Source organism: Equus asinus, chromosome 3, assembly GCF_041296235.1.
Source record: "Equus asinus isolate D_3611 breed Donkey chromosome 3, EquAss-T2T_v2, whole genome shotgun sequence".
Lineage (NCBI taxonomy): Eukaryota > Metazoa > Chordata > Mammalia > Perissodactyla > Equidae > Equus > Equus asinus.
The window spans coordinates 140,919,480-140,936,329 of NC_091792.1; the positions used below are offsets into that span (position 1 = coordinate 140,919,480).

The 16,850-nt window shown below is 34.7% G+C and overlaps 1 protein-coding gene across 5 annotated transcripts in view; it reads right to left on the bottom strand.

Annotated features, from left to right (window-relative positions):
- Positions 1–16,850, bottom strand: part of TBC1D19 (TBC1 domain family member 19) — a 147,826-nt gene that overhangs the window by 51,730 nt on the left and 79,246 nt on the right. For all 5 annotated transcript variants that reach the window (XM_044767663.2, XM_044767664.2, XM_044767666.2 and 2 more), the window contains 2 exons: positions 11,149–11,223; positions 7,294–7,356 (listed from right to left, as the gene is read on the bottom strand). In XM_044767663.2, coding sequence (XP_044623598.1) covers positions 7,294–7,356; positions 11,149–11,223 — 138 coding nt within the window. The remainder of the gene's footprint in view (positions 1–7,293; positions 7,357–11,148; positions 11,224–16,850) is intronic.

Consider the following 16,850-nt stretch of genomic DNA (forward strand, 5'->3'; position numbering starts at 1 on the left):
TCTTCTATTTAAACACATTTTAAAACTCTGACATAATGTAAAACTTTCAACATCACTAAGTATTTTTAAGAATTCCATGCAAGATAAAAACTAACTAAACTTTGGATTATTAAAAAATTGACTTCTTACTCAAACATTATTTCTATAATATTCATTATTGTTGCCTATAAAATTTAGGTTACCAACATGAGTCACTCGGGAGCAGTGCCTGTGTATCCTTGTAACACAGGCCCAGATTTTCCTTAAAGAGGGATTACTGGAGGTTTTCTCATCTATATATAGACATAGCATGCCACACACCTTCTAATTTTGTAGTCTAGTCACAAAACCCAATAAATGGGTTATGACCCAGAGTGTGGCTGAGAACATTAAATTCACTCCATTATCACCAACAATTTTCCCATAGAACAGCTGTGTTGCTAGGCAGCCCTGCCAAAGGAAAGCCTGTAATTAATGATAAGAAAAGGCTTTCTTTTGTCTTATCTCACACACACACACATATACACACATAACATGTGTGCACATATATGAATAAAATTTTTTTCCCAGAGAAAATCAGAACTCAATTTCTGATAACAGAATATTGATTTTAATGCATACAATTACATATATTACTTAAAATTAACTTTAATAATTCAAACTAAATGTAAAGTAAACAATTAAAAGGTATGATCATGGAAAGTGTTTTCTTAGTAGTATCCACATGAGAAAAATTTAGTTCTGCATAATTTCCAAAGACAGAGGTACTGTAATTATCCTTTTATTTATGTTAAAGGAATAAAGAGCCACATTAAAGCTTATTTAGTGTCATTTCCAAAGTACTAAAAGCAGCAGAGGCCATGAGATCTGTGACTGAAAAAATTATGTGAAACCTAAAAATAATATAATTTGAACTAAAATATTGACAAAAATGAAAAATGAAAGTTAAAGCTCCTATAGTACTTATTGTCTGTGACATGAATTTAACATCCAATGCTATACATAAACACTTTAAAACAATTTCAAAACATTTTTTACCTTCATGTCTTGCCTCCTTTGCTAGAATATAAGCCCATGAAAGGTCGTATCATTTACATATAAAGATCAATAAATATTTACTGATGATTATTCTGCTTTTTCTCAGAGAATGCAGCCATTGTTTGCAAATAATTCTGTTTGTCAGACTTAGTCACTTTTAAGTTTTCCAAGTTTATGTGGGACAGGCAAAAATGAATATACCCTCAAGGGTTAATTCTGGCACTCTTTGGAGAAATTGTTACTGCTCTCATCTAAAATGATCCCTCACCGACCCTGTTCAGAGGCAGATTTGTTACCTGACAAGTTCCTTTTACCACCACCAAAGAGCCTTTGTAGTTGTAACTTCAAATTTGACAATCCTCTTCTCTCCAGTCACCAAGGGGGATGAAATTGTCAAATTTACACTCCATGCACTGAAGTAGAGTAGCCAACACACCATAAATCATGCCATTATTGGCCTTTGGTTAATATTATATTTTATGTATTCACATGTTTAGTGTTATAACAGTTTCATGTTAAAGATCAAAATAGTTATTAGCATAAAAAGAACAAAAAAATTTAACTAGTTAAATTTTGCCAAGCAGTAGATATTGAGTTTATTTGGTTTCATTTGTTTTATATGTTTAATACTGTGCAACATTAACTAATCTGTTTCCCTGAGGAGTCAGTTCATAAAAAGGATCCATCATATCCAGAACCAAACTCTTCACTGAAGGAAATCTAGAGCTTCGTACGACAGTAAAACTTTAGTCAGCCAATAATTCCTATATTAAGCTTTCAGATAAAAGAAGAAAGCTTCCTTCTCAGTAAAAAAAAAACCCCTATCAATGGAAAAAAGTATATGAAGTTAAGATAAATTTTTATTCAGTATGCTATGCACTAGAATTAACAATGAAGACCAAAACACTTATGAAATTTAGATGGCAGAGACAATTACAAAATAATCAAATAAACTATAATGAATACTATAAATAAAAAGCATGGAAAGTACTACATAGTAGTTTACAAGCACATTTTAGATGGCCATCACCTTGCTGTTTGTGTTAGAAAGTAGAAAGTAGGTCAGGGATGATGTATCTGAGTAAGTGATATTTTAGCTAAGAGCTGAAATAAATACGGAAATTTACAAGCAGAAAAGGAGAGAGTAACAGTCTTTTACATCAAAGGAACTGCAAGTCTGATGGCCCTAAGGTAGAAACGAGTATAGTGAACTTCAGGATTGAAAGATTAAGGTAGTTGGAATATATAGTGCCAGAGTGTCAGAGGAGAGCAGAGGTGAATGCTGAGGCTGGAGGGGTAGGCCAAGACATGATCCAGCAATTCCATTCATGGGTATATATCCAAAGGAATTGAGATCAGGATTTCATAGAGATATCCGCACTCCCATGTTCATTGCAGCATTATTCACAATAGCCAAGATATGGAAACAAGGTAAGTGTCCATCAATGGATGAATGGATAAAGATGTGGTATGTATATATATATACATGTATAATGGAATATTATTATGGAATATATACATATAATGGAATATACATACATACAATGGAATATTATTCAGCCATGAGAAAAAAGGAAATCCTGCTGTTTGCGACAACTTGGATGAAACTTGAGAGCATTATGCTAAGTCAAATAAATCAGACAGAGAAAGACAAATACTGTGTGATATCACTTATATGTAAGCCAGACTCAGAGAAACAGAGAGTAGAGTGGCGGTTACCAAGGGTTGAAGGGTGGTGGAAATGGGCAGATCTTGGTCAAAGGGTGTGAACTTCCAGTTAAAAGATTAACAAGGTCTGGGGATCTAATGTAAAGTATGAGGATTACAGCTAATAATACTGTATCATATACTAGAATGTTGATCTTAAATGTTCTCACCACAAAAAAGAAATGGTAATTATGTGATGGGATGGAGGTGTTAGCTAATGCTATGGTGGTAATCATTTTGTGATATATAAATGTATCAAATCAACATATTGTATACCTTAAACTTACACAATATTGTATGTCAATTATATATCAATAAGGATGGGGGAACAATATGAAATTTCTTTCAGCAACTATTTGGTTATCCTAGAAAACAATTTGTATGGGAAAAGCAAGATGGTATAGGATATCTGCTTGATGTTTTCCTTTATTTACCAATTTTCAGAATAATAAGTTAGTGCTCTAGCAAATTCCAAAAATGACCAATGAGCTTTTATTTAAAGATCTCATTAATGAACTCATGGATTTTAATGTATTTGATGTGTTTGGAACCAGACATTATACTTTTTGATGTTCAAATTGTCCCATCTTTGGCTACAGGAGCCTGTTTCAATTGTGTATTATTATATAACAAACCACATTAAAATGTAAGTGGTTAAAATAGCAAATAAAAAAAGACCACTCTGACTTCAGTGTGCAAAATGGACTAAAGGTGGCCAGTATTAGGCAAGAGAGACGAATAAGAAGACTGATTCACTTTTTAGCTGTAGTAAAGAAATGTAATAAAGACCCACAGATTAACACAAATAAAATTATTCTGTCTTTGGGACAAGACCAATAGAATTTTCTTACATATGAAATTATGAAAATCTCAACAGACAGAACCAAGTAACTAATAACTCTTGAGAAAAAAGAATTTTAAAATCTGGGTTTAAAAAAAACACACCAGAATCTGTAATCAATACGTTTATGCAAGAAACCGAACTGCTTTGCCTTGTGTCAAATAGCAGTTTTTTAAAGGCTTAATGTAATCATAAAGGAGTCCTCAAGACAGGCTAATCCAAACCTCATTTTAATGATAGTGCTATGAAGGCCCATGGAGGTATCATGAATTGCCTAAGGCTACAAAGACATTTGAGGAGAGAACTACTGGAACACGAGTTAAATGAAGGAAAAAGATACTATTCAATATTTACTTCAGCACTTTGATTATATTCTCTCACCACCTTCTGGCCTCCATGGGTTCTGATGAGAAAGTCACCTCTTAATCTTATTGAGGATCCCTGTATGTGACAAATCACTTTTCTCTTGAAGATTCTGAGATTCTTTCATTGCCTTTGTCTTTGGATAGTTTGACTAGACGTATCTGGGTTTGGGTGTCTATGTATCCTAGTTGGCATTCACACGGTTTCTTGAGTATGTAGATAAAAGGTTTTTGTCAAATTTGGGAAGTTTTCAGACATTATTTCTTCAAATAGTTTTCTGGTCCTTTTTCTTCTTTTCTCCTTCTGGTACTTCCATTATACATATGTAGGTGAGCATAATAGTGTCCTATGCTTCTCTGAGGCTCTATTCATTTATCTCCGTTCTTTTCCCTCTGTTCTTCGGATGGCATAATGTCTACTGATCCATCTTCACAGCCACTGATTGTTTTTCCCTGTTCAAGTCTACTGAGTCCCTCCAGTGAATTTTTCATTTCAGTTATTGTAAGTTTCAACTCCAGAATTTCCACTTGGTACTTTTTAAATAATTTCTACCTCTTTATGGATCTCTATTTGATGAGACATTGTCATCATACCTTCCTTGACTTCTTTAAGCATGGTTTCATACAGTTTTTTGAACATATTTACAAGGGCTGCTTTGAAGTCTTTGTCAAGTCTGACATCTAGGCCCTCTTACAGGCAGCTGGAGCTTGATGCTGTTGTTTGCTTGTTTATTTGCTTAGTGATTTGGTTGGAATATTTTAATGAAGTTTATTTCTCTCACAGTGTGACACCTCTGATGTTCCTCAGAGGGGCAGCCTTGGGTATACACACAGTCACTCTTTGATGACACTGGTTTTAGCAGGGCTCTCTTTGATGGCTCTTTCTCTGATCTCTCTGTTAAGTTTTCTGCCTCTAGTGGTATCACAACCAGAGGCTAGGCTTCACTAATTGCCAGCTGATTGCTCCACTGTTTTCAACAGTGTTCTCAAGCATAAATTATACCACAGTGTGATACAATTAAATTTGGAATCCTTTGCAGAAGTCCTTTTTGAGGCCAGTCTTTGAGGTTTGTTCCTACCCCAGAAGGACTCTTCCTAGTTGTCTCTATCCCTGGTCTCCCTGGTAAGCTAGCTGCTTATGATTTAGCTTCTCACTCTCATGGAGCTAACTCCCTCCTCCTAATTGCCTACCATTAAAATCTCCATTGTTTTATAGAGCCCTAGTAGGCTTGAACTTTACCATACTTCATTTAAAGTCAGTTCTTTGAAGGGAGCTTCAGAACTCTCTTTTCTTATGCCTGCCTCTACCCCTGGGCAAAATCTCTGAGGCACTACTCTGGAACTGGAGGTGGGGACAGTGGCCTACTTCTCTTGGAGTGACACTTTTGCTTTCTGCAAAAGGCACTGGGTGGGGACAGTAGCCTCTGATTTTCTCAACTTGCCTCTCCCAATATGGAACTTCCACTATGAGTAAGATGGGGTGTGGGTAGTGGGGCCAAGTATTTACAGCCTTTTGAGAGTAGGCAGAGCTCTTGGGACAGGGGCCTGCCCTATGAGTGGAGGCTGGTGGAAAAAGGGAGCCCCCAACTTTTTGCCAGCACCTCTGGAATTTACCATCTGCAACACAGAGCTGAGGGGTACAAGACATACTGGCTACCTGCCCCTCCTATGGAGATACTATAGCCCTTGACTAGAAGCTAGAAGGAAAGGGAGCCCCATCTTCTTGGACACACTCAGCTGAATCGAACTTCCATCATGCTGATCTGGGGGTGAGGGGAGGGAGAGAGTGCCACAGATTGTTCTTATTGAGATTTAGTAGCTTTTCTTGAATAAACGTTTTTTTATTTGCAGACATGATATGTGACCTTAAGACAGTTTCTGGATACTTTAAAGGTTTATTTTTAAATTATTTTCACCATTTATTGTTTTTCTGCTGGGTATATAGTTGCATGGAGCTCCTTATGCCGCCATTCCAGATGTGATAATTTCCACTCAATATTTCTTAAGTACAGAGGTTATCAGTAAACTAACACTACTATATAAATGAAGCATTAACTTTATCTGTATTTTCAAAATTTTACTGAATACTAAGAATTAGGCACTGGGCTACTATTAGCTACATAAGTAAAAAAAAACTTTTAGAAGATTTTTATATTTTCCAACTTTTAATTAATAACTAACTTTATATTAAATAATGGGATTTTAAATCTTTACTATTTTTTAAAATAAAAAAATGGTATATTTGAAATCATTGATATTCTCTTAAAATTATTTCTAGAGTTATTGCAAATTTCAATTTTATTTTACTTTATTTATTTTTTATTTTGTTTTTTTGCTGGGAAAGATTTGCCCCGAGCTAACATCTGTTGCCAATCTTCCTCTCTTTTTTTTACCCCTGCCCAAAGCACCAGTGCATAGTTGGATATTGTAGTTGTAAGTCCCTCTAGGTGTTCTATGTGAGCCACCGCCATAGCATGGCAACTGACAGACAAGTGGTGTGGTTCCACAAGTGGGAACCGAACCTGGGCTGCCAAAGTGGAGTGTGCCAAACTTTAAATCAGGGCTGGCTCTCAAATTTCAATTTTATAAGTAAATTTTATAAAGTCTTTGGATTTCACTCTTGGAACATATGATTAATTAAACCTTCTTAGAGATTCTTATTTAACTCTTTTTTCTTCAACACACACATACCACCACCACTATCACCAAACAGAAACCTGTTAATCTAAACAGCCAGGGCTGATTTACATTTACTCAAGCAGACTGTCAGGTGGAATCTAAATATTTCTCCATGACATTTATATTGACATTCACTCAAAATCAAATTATTAAAGTTTATATGTGACCTTTAAAAAAAGAAGATCATCTAGGAAATTCTATATAAATTACATATTTTCTATTTATGATAAAACATTTTTATTTTAGTAGATATGAAAATGACCTAGGTAAGGACCCAAACATCCACAATATCAGCATACGAAATGATCAGAGAATAATCATGACACTTCAAACTGATTTCAAAGCATTTAATTATTCAATACGTTAATAAAAAAGTATCCTGTAAAATGCTTTCTCTGAACATCTTGGGATGGCTTAGATATGAATTTGACATCCACCTTAAGGATCTGTGCCCCTCTCTCCTGGCTGTAGCAGATCTGATCAAAAGGAACAGTCCAAACCCTCATTCAAGGAACTCACTCTCCTATCTAATCCCACGTAAGAACAAGAGTTAACCTTATCCCAAACTCAGAACATTTAATTTGATAAAAAATAAACACGGTTTAGATTTCAGAGGGATTCAGTTAACAGTAGAGGTATCTCCTAAAGTATCCTGGGTTCGTTACGTATTTTAATTTTTCAACTTACCTGATATAAATAATCTTCAAATACAAAATAATAATCATCATTGCTTGCTGTCAACTTCACATCCTATAATTAAAAGTAGAGAGTACTGAAAAGAACTCAAATTTGTCTATAGTACTAAAGAATAAATGCAATTTCTAGAAACAATACTGCAATGATTCTATTACTTTATATACGATTATAAACTTCTCAGTTAGATTTTATCACTGCTATATATTTACTGGAATAATTTATATGACACTATTATTCGACCTAAAATTGCTAACACTTTTTTAGGTTTTATTAGTAATTCCTTACCAATTATTTTAATTTTATCTCCTTTTAATCTAATATTTAGGTGTTTTAAAGTTGGAAAAGTGAGGCAATCTTAACATCCAGAAGTGACCATAACAATCTGGCCCCAAATTACTGTTCCAATCTCATCCTCCACTGTTCAAGTTCACAGTCTTGCCATTCCTTCATAATATCAAAAATCTTCCGTGCCTTTGTGATTATTCACTTGCAAATCATTGCTTATTACCCAAGAGACAAACAAAGACATTGTTTATCTTCAAGAAGTCTACCATCTTACCAGCTGGAAAACATACATAGCAGAAATATGGGAACAATTAACAAGAATTACTGCAGAAATCCATGATGATATTGCTTAGTCTACAAAATTCAACTGGGCTGTTGAGCAAAGTGGCAATTAGGGGAGGATGAAATGAGTCATGCATGACTCTGGAGGCAGTGAGTGCTAAGTCTGGGAAAAAAACCAAAGACACAGACTAAGAGAAAAGAAAGAGGCCAGTCTTCTAAGTCAGAAGGCAACGTGGGCAGAGGCAGAGATCATGCATTCTCAACAGGGATGATATTGCCTATAAGGGTGGGAGACCTGGTTCATGGGAACCAAAAAATTTTAGGTATTACAATGGTTTTTGGAACTCCAAAGCTCATCCCTATCAAACAAAATCTTATCCTTTGGTATTTAATTTTTCACATTGGAGAAAAATTGATTAATTATTCTCTTTAAGGGGATAATAATGAAGAAAAGGTTGTAAAACTCTGGTGTAAACTGTCAGATCATAGTAAATGGTAGAAAACTGTAGAAGGTATGGATACAAGGCATGTTTGCGAAAAAACAAACAACTGGTCCAGAGAAAACCATTTAGTAATTTAGCTTAGGGAGGGTTTGATGATGTTCTGTATCTAGTATTCCTTGTTCTTTTCATTCCTTTAACCATTAAAATAATTTTTAATTTATTTTCAGTTAAAGGGAGTCAAGAGAGCCATAATGAAACTTCAAACAATGTTCTTAAATGCTCATTCCCTCAAGGGAATAATGACTTTAATAATGTTTGAAGTTGCTCCAACAAGATCAGTAGAACTCAACTAACCCAAGTCAGGAACAACCAGAGACCCTTGTCTTCCTAAAAACACTCATGTTCTGGACAGTCAGGACTGATTTTACCAAAACTCATATTCAATACTTCAGACACTAACTGTTTACCTCATTCTCACAGCAGATTTTCTTTACTAACTCAAACTGAAATTCATGTTGGCAGCAAAGCGAACTCTCATGCGGGCACTCCCTGATTTTCTGAATTTCTTCTCTTGTGAGTTTTCTCTCATTTGAATAGAAAAGAGGTTGAAGGTTTTAAAGCCCAAAAGATCTCTTATGCTGTTGCTAAAATCATCCACCAAGGATGACCATTTGACCCAAAAGTTAATAGTAGTACCTGTGATCTAAATCTATGCAAAAGCTTCGTGAGAGTCAAAGACTTTTTATCAAAAGACTGTCCTCTTAATCCTCCTCATCTTTGCTGCCTATAGAGTATAGCAGTTAAAAGTACAGTTGTGAAGTCAGATTACCTAGGTTCAAATGTTGGCCTCACTAAATATGTGAATTTAAACAAATTTCTTTAATCTTTCTTTATCTCAGTTCCCTTATCTGTAAAATAATAGTAATTCCTGTTTTGCTATAACACATGTCAACATGTGGCTGGTAAGTAAAGGAATGTCAGTATAACATGGAAATTGTGTTGGTTCATATACAACTTTTCTTTAAAAAGGGGGAGCCAGAACAGCATGAGTAGAATCATAACCTTCAGCAGGAAAGGAAAAAGCCCTCAGGTTAGCTGCTGCACAGGCATAAACCCTTCTAACTGTATTTCAAGAAAATTAAAAATGAATGACTGCACTGGGGGCTCCCCCTCCAGAGAGGCACACCCCAAGTCTTGCACATGTTACTTGCTGCAGTTTGTCTTGTGCCCACCTTACCAGCAGCCCCAGTGGCCCAGCATACCACTTCCATTTGTATTATTTTAGCATTTCTACTTTATTATTTTTGTAATCTTTTTTTTGGTGAGGAAGATTGACCCTGAGCTAACATCCATTGCCAATGCTCCTCTTTTAGCTTGAGGAAGATTGTCTCTGAGCTAACATCTGTGCCAATCTTCCTCTATTTTGTATGTGGGACACCACCACAGCATGGCTTGATGAGTGGTGTGTAGGTCCACGCCCAGGATCTGAACTCTCAGACCCCAGGCTCCGGAAGTGGAACACACAAACTCAACTACCATGCCTCCAGGCTGGCCCCTATTTTTGTAAATTTTTAATGTATCCTGTGGGAGGAGCCTGCCTGAGCTGTCCAATTCATCTCCCAAGCTACCAATTATTGTTTTTGTTAGTATTCTGGTTACAAAGTTGCAAAAGCTACCCCAATCCAAACCTATTTTTCCCATAAGCTCTATTATTTTTAATGCATGATTTTGCAGAATCCAAGGGTTATTTTTCCAGGAAAAAAATACATTTATCATTTATGGCCTAAATGTTGATATCTGCTATTCTTAAGGTAGCTGTCAGGATCAAATGACAATCTAAGTAAAGAGTTGGGGACACTGTACGGCACATAGTAAATGCTAGTGGTGGTTGTTATTATTAACCTTGGTCACATTTAATCCAGACAAATCTTCAGGTCCTCAACGTGTAATCTTCTCTCCTTCATTTCTGAGACCTGGAATAATATGCCCTTCTCCTCTATCTTACAAGTTCTAAATTTAAAATCCAAGTCTTTTAAACAGCCTAATTATTAATTCAGAATCAGTCATATCCTATATCATGCTTACAGGATCTACATCTCAACTCTCAACTTGATATCAGATGCCTGAAGACAAAAACTCAATGCATCCCTATCATAAAACTTGAGATGTGCTTACCCATATGTATAGAAACTAAAAGAAATTAAAAATATAAAATGGCATCAATACAAGAGAATAAATAAGTAGGACCTAAAGAATCATGAGATAAATAAGATAAAATATTACAGTCTGATTTTCCTTTCAGTTGCTTCTGTATTTAGTTTGTGTGGAAGACTTGAATTTATAAGGACAAGAAATGCTTATCATCCTCTTAATCAAAAAATGGGAGGACCCAGGGGCTGGCCCCGTGGCCGAGTGGTTAAGTCTGTGCGCTCCGCTGCAGGCGGCCCAGTGTTTCGTTGGTTCAAATCCTGGGCACGGACATGGCACTGCTCATCAAACCACACTGAGGCAGCGTCCCACATGCTACAACTAGAAGGACCCACAATGAAGAATATACAACTATGTACTGGGGGGGCTTTGGGGAGAAAAAGGAAAAAATAAAATCTTTAAAAAAAAAAAAAAATGGGAGGACCCAGAAAAGATCATGAGGACAGCTTCAAAGGGAGAGAGGACAATATTGAATGGAAACTGCAAATTTTGAAGGTTAACCTAAAATTATTTTTCAAGGTTAATATGTACTAGCATCATACATAGTGCAGGCCCTGCATGCTGCAGATTCTCAATAATTGTTTACTGATATTAATGAAATGGAAAAACTATGTGCACTTTTACTTACTTTATAAATTAGACTGTCCACCAAAAGGTCATGTTGTATCACATTGGTCTTAAGCTGTTCATAATACAAGATATCCTAGATTTAAAAGTAAAATAAACAAAAAAAATTAAAGGTCAATCACATTTATAAAGTCAGCCTCAAACTTTAATAATCATTAATTAAGAGAATAGGGACTTTATTTTATTCACTACTGCCTTCTCCATGTCCGGCCATTAGTAGATGCTCAATAACTATACCTAATCCCACCACTTAGGATCAGATCTGGCACCTGGTGGATATTCAATCAATGTTTGCTAAATTGATTATAATTTAACTTTAATAGCAAACACAGTATTTATTAACTAATTATTAGGTGCCAGGAACTGTTTTACCCACTACACATGAGTTAGCTCATTTAATCCCATACCAGCAAAATAAAATAGCTCAGTGATTATTATTCTCATTTATACTTGAGATACTGAGGCCCAGAGCAAAAAGTAACTTGCTGTCCAAAGCCAGAAAGGTAGTAAGATTTGATCTCAGGAAACCTGGGCCCAGAACCTATACAAAAACCCAGAAGGACTACTCTATACTGCCTTTCTAATACATAAATTGTTATAAAATAAAAAGTTTAAACATATTAAATCACCCTTGGTAATAAAAGCAATCATATAGCACATAAAAGAAGTCAGGTTTTTTAATATTAGAATATGGTCCCATAATACTAGAAAATCTGATTAACTCTACAGCAATAAGATTAGGCTAATATTTTAATTTAATAGAGAATAAGAAATTGAAGAAAGAAGAGAAGATGAAAAGGAAGAAAAAGGGAGAAAAGGAAAAAGAGGGAAGGAGGAAGGGAAGGAAAGAGCGAGGTGGGACTTGAGACTGTCACAAAGTTAAGCATCAGGTTGATAGTTGGTCAGGGCATTCATAATAAAGGCAAAAAAAAATGAAAGTAAGGATCAAGTGAGTAGGTTGGTAGCGACTGTCTTAAAGAGAGACGGAAATATCATCTTATTGCTCTAGCTGACCTCTGTGTTCCTCCGAATCCCTCCATTCACCTCTCAGACACTTTAGCCCTGGTTTCTGCCCATATTCAAACACTGCTTGGCTCCATTAGCACCCATCAATCTGTATGATTTTTTTCTGAAGACATTCCCTCAAACAAGCAAGAGTTGTGGAATGGAGTTGTCTGGGACAAAGAAGAATATCTGTTGCATGCAGCTGCCTTGGCAGGATGGTGTCCCACCATATGTTTCCTGAAATGTGATTTCTTAATCTTGAAAAATGCTTAATACACAGTTCTCTTTGCCTAAAGATACTCAAGGGATTTACTGGCTATTTTTAGTCATTTTAATTTTAATAAAAAGCCTTATTTTGTTCTCATTCATGATGCTTTCATTTCTTAACTAAAGCAAAATTACTTTACTATTTTATTTACTTTCTATTGTATCTATTGAATCCATCTTTCTGGCTAGAATAAAAGAACATTCTTAAAGGCAGGAACAGCACCTAATTCAATGCCAATCCTTGACAACTGGCAAAGGGCCTAGTATTGTATTTTAATGTTTTCTAGTGAAGAGAGTAGAAAAGCTAAAGACTTTACAGTTATGTCTCTTTTTAAAAATAAAGATTAAAATTATAAACTGATATATTACCATTAAAATAAGTGAAATAATCTAAAGCTAGTCAAAGGAAAAGTTACTAATCTTTTCTTCTTCCATCCTACCTTCCTGAAGAAACTAATATTATTTGTACTGCATTTGTAACATTATTTGTAATTTTTCTTCTTCTATACCTTTCTACATGCCTATACAAATGTACAATCATATAAAACCCCTAATCATCATAGGGGTTTTTGTTGTTGTTTTTTTAACATAAAATGGAATCATACCAAACTCATTATTCAGCTTTTCTAACCTAGTGATTTATCACAGTCACCTCTCTATTTTAACAAATATACGTCTATCTCCTTCTTTTTAGTAGCTACATACACTTTAATATTTTTAAAGCTGTGCTGTAGATGTATAATTTATTTAATCATTTCCCCTATAGGTAGACACTTAGGTTGTTTCAGTCATTTGTCACCACAAATAATACTGCAATAAATATCCCTATGCACATATGCTTTATATCTATGGAATAAACTGGCAAAGGTAGGATTGCAGGCTGAAGGCTATATATAGCTATAGTTGGACTACAGATTGCCTGACTACTTTCCAAAAAAGTATCAATTCAAATTCCCACCAACACATGTTTACCCATATCTTCACCTCTTTTAACTTTCTTATGGATGAAAAATGGTATCTTATTGTTGTGTTAATTTGCACTTTCCCAAATAACAATGAAGTTGAACATCTTTTCGTATATTTACGGGCCATTGGAATTTCCACTTTAATGATTTGCCTTTCACAACATTTACCTATTTTCTATTAGATTATATTTATTTTATTAATTTGTCAGACTATTTATAATGAGGATTAACTCTTTTTCATTTGTGTTGCAAATACTTTTTCTTCAAAATAATATGTGGTGTTTGATTTTTGTTTATGGTACACATGGACAAATTCTTAAAAATTCCATATGGCTTTGGGTTTCCTTGCTTGCCTTAAGCAAGGTGCTCCTACCACATGTTTATATAAATATTTTCCTATTTTTCTAATTGCTATTTTTGAATTTAAACATTTATAATCTACCTGGAATTTATTTTTATATATAGTAAACAAAACGTCTGTTTTCTTTCAGAAGAATGGTTAATTATCAGCATCATTTATTAAATAAATCATGCATTTTCATTTGAAATAAAACTTCAACTCTTTATCAGAAATGAACAGATGTAGCAGGCAGAAAATCAATAGGGGTAAAGTTGAACTCAACAACACCATCAATCAACTGGATATAATGGATATCTATACACTACTTCATCCAGTGACAGCAGAATGCATATGCTTCTCAAGTTCACATGGAACATTCACCAAGACAGACCACATTCTGGGTCATAAAACACAAACCTCAACAGATTTAAAAGAATAAAAATCATAGAATGTCTGCTCTTAGAGCACAATGCAATTAAAATAGAAATCAATAACAGAAAGATAACTGGAAAATCTCCAAATACATGGAGATAAACACACACTTCTAAATAATGCATGGGTCAGAGAATAAATCTCAAGAGAAATTTAAAAATAGTTTAAACTACATGGAAATGAAAATGTAACATCAAAATCTGTGGGATGCAGTCAAAGCAGCACTTAGAGGGACATTTATAGCATTGAAGACATATATTAGAACACAAGAAAGATCTAAAATCAATAATCTAAGTTTCCACCTTAGGAAACTAGAAAAAGAAGAGCAAATTAAATCCAAAGTAAGTAGAAGAAAAGAAATGATAAGAATTAGAACATAAATAAATAAAACTGAAAACAGGAAATCAACAGAGAAAAATTATCAAAACCAAAAGCTGGTTCTTTGAAAAGATCAATAAAACTGATAAGCCTCTAGCCAGCCTAACTGAGAAAAAGAAGAGAGAGGACACAAATTACTAATATCAGAAATGAAGGAGGGGACATTACTCCAGATTCTGTAAACATTAAAAAGGGCAATAAAGGAATACTATGAACAACTCTATGCCCACAAATCTGATAACCTAGATGAAATGGACCGATTACTTGAATAACTCAATTTGCCAAAATTCATGTAAGGAGAAACAGGCAATCTGAATAGGCCTATATCTATTAAAGTAATTGATTCAGTAATTAATAACTTTCAAAAACAGGCAAAACCAGGTTTAGAAGGTTCACTGGTGAATTCTACCAAACATTTAAAAAAGAAATTCTACAATCCTCTACAATCTCTTTCAGAGGACAGAAGCGGATGGAATATTCCCTAACTCATTCTATGAGGCCAGCATTACCCTAATACCAAAGTCAGTTGAAGACATTAGAAGAAAAGAAAACTCTTTTGAAATATCTCTCATAAACATAAACACAAAAATCCTCAACAAAATATTAGCAAAATCGAATCCAATAATGCATAAAAAGAATTATACACCACGACCAAGTGGGATTTATCCCAGGTCTGCCAGCTTGGATCAACATTTGAAAATCAACATAATCTATCACATCAACAGGCTTTAAAGAAAAACCACATGATCATACCAATAGATACAGAGAAAACACATTTGATAAAATCCAAAATCCATTCACTATAAAAACTCTCAGTAAACTAGGAATAGGGGTAACTTCCTCAACTTGATAAAAAATATCTACAAAAACTTACAGCCAACATCACACTTAATGCCGAGAAACTCAAAGCTTTCCCCCTAAAATCAGGTACAGGGCAAGCACGTCCCCTCTCACCACTCCTTTTCAACATCATACTGGAACTTCTGGGTAATGCAATAAGACAAGAAAAGGAAATAAAAGGTAGACAGATTGAAAAGAAAGAAATAAAACTGTCTTTGTTGTCAAATGACATGATTGTCTATGTAGAAAATCCAAAAGATCTGACTGAAAACTCTTGTAACTAATAAGCAATTATAGTAAAGTTGTAAGATATAAGGTTAATATACAAAAGTCAATCACTTTCCTATATACTAGCAATGAACAAGTGGACTTTGAAATTAAAAACACGATATCATTAACATTAGCACCCAAAGAAATAATTTCAACTTAGGTATAAACCTAAAAAAACATGTACAAGATGTATATGAGGAAAATCACAAAATTCTGATGAACAAAATCAAAGAAGAACTAAATAAATGGAGAGATATTCCATCTTAATAGATAGGAAGACGATACTGTCAAGATGTGCATTCTTCTGAACTTGATCCATAGATTCAGTGCAATCCCAATCAAAATCCCAGCAAGTTAATTTGTAGGTATCAACAAACTGATTCTAAAGTTTATATGAAAAGACAAAAGACCCAAATAGCCAACACAATATTGAAGAACAAAGTCAGAGAACTGACACTACTCCACTTCAAGACTTACTACAAAACTACAGTAATCAAGACAGTGTGATATTGGCAAAAGAACAGACAAATAAATCAATGGAACAGAACAGAGAGTCCAGAAATAGACCCACATAAATAAAGTCAACTGATTTCTGACAAAGGAGCAAAGGCCATATAAGGGAACAGACAGTCTTTTCAACAAATGATGCTGAAACAACTGGACATCCACATGCAAAAAAATTAATCTAGACACAGATCTTACACCCTTCACAAAAATTAACTCAAAATGGATCACAGGCTTAAACATAAAATGCAAAACTATAAAGCTCCTAGAAGATAACATAGGAGAAAACCTAGATGATCTTAGATCTGGTGATGCCTTTTTAGATATAATACCAAAAACACGACCCATGAAAGAAATAATGGATAGCTGGCTTCATTAAAATTTAAAACTTGTGCTCTGCAAAAGACAATGTGAAGAGAATGAGAAGACAAGCCACAGACTAGGAGAAAATACTTGCAAAAGACATGATAAAGAACCGTTATCCAAACTATAGGACAGATGGTGTCAAGATGGCAGCATAGGTGGACTCTGAACTCGCTTCCTCCCACAGACACAACAAATTTACAACTACTTGAACAATTAACCCTGAGAGAGAACTGAAAACTGGATAGAAAGAATACCTACGACAAGGGACAGTGCTGACTCAGGTGAAAAATGCACAAATTCCTTTCTGGAGAGAAAAAAGCCACCTTCAAGCTGTGG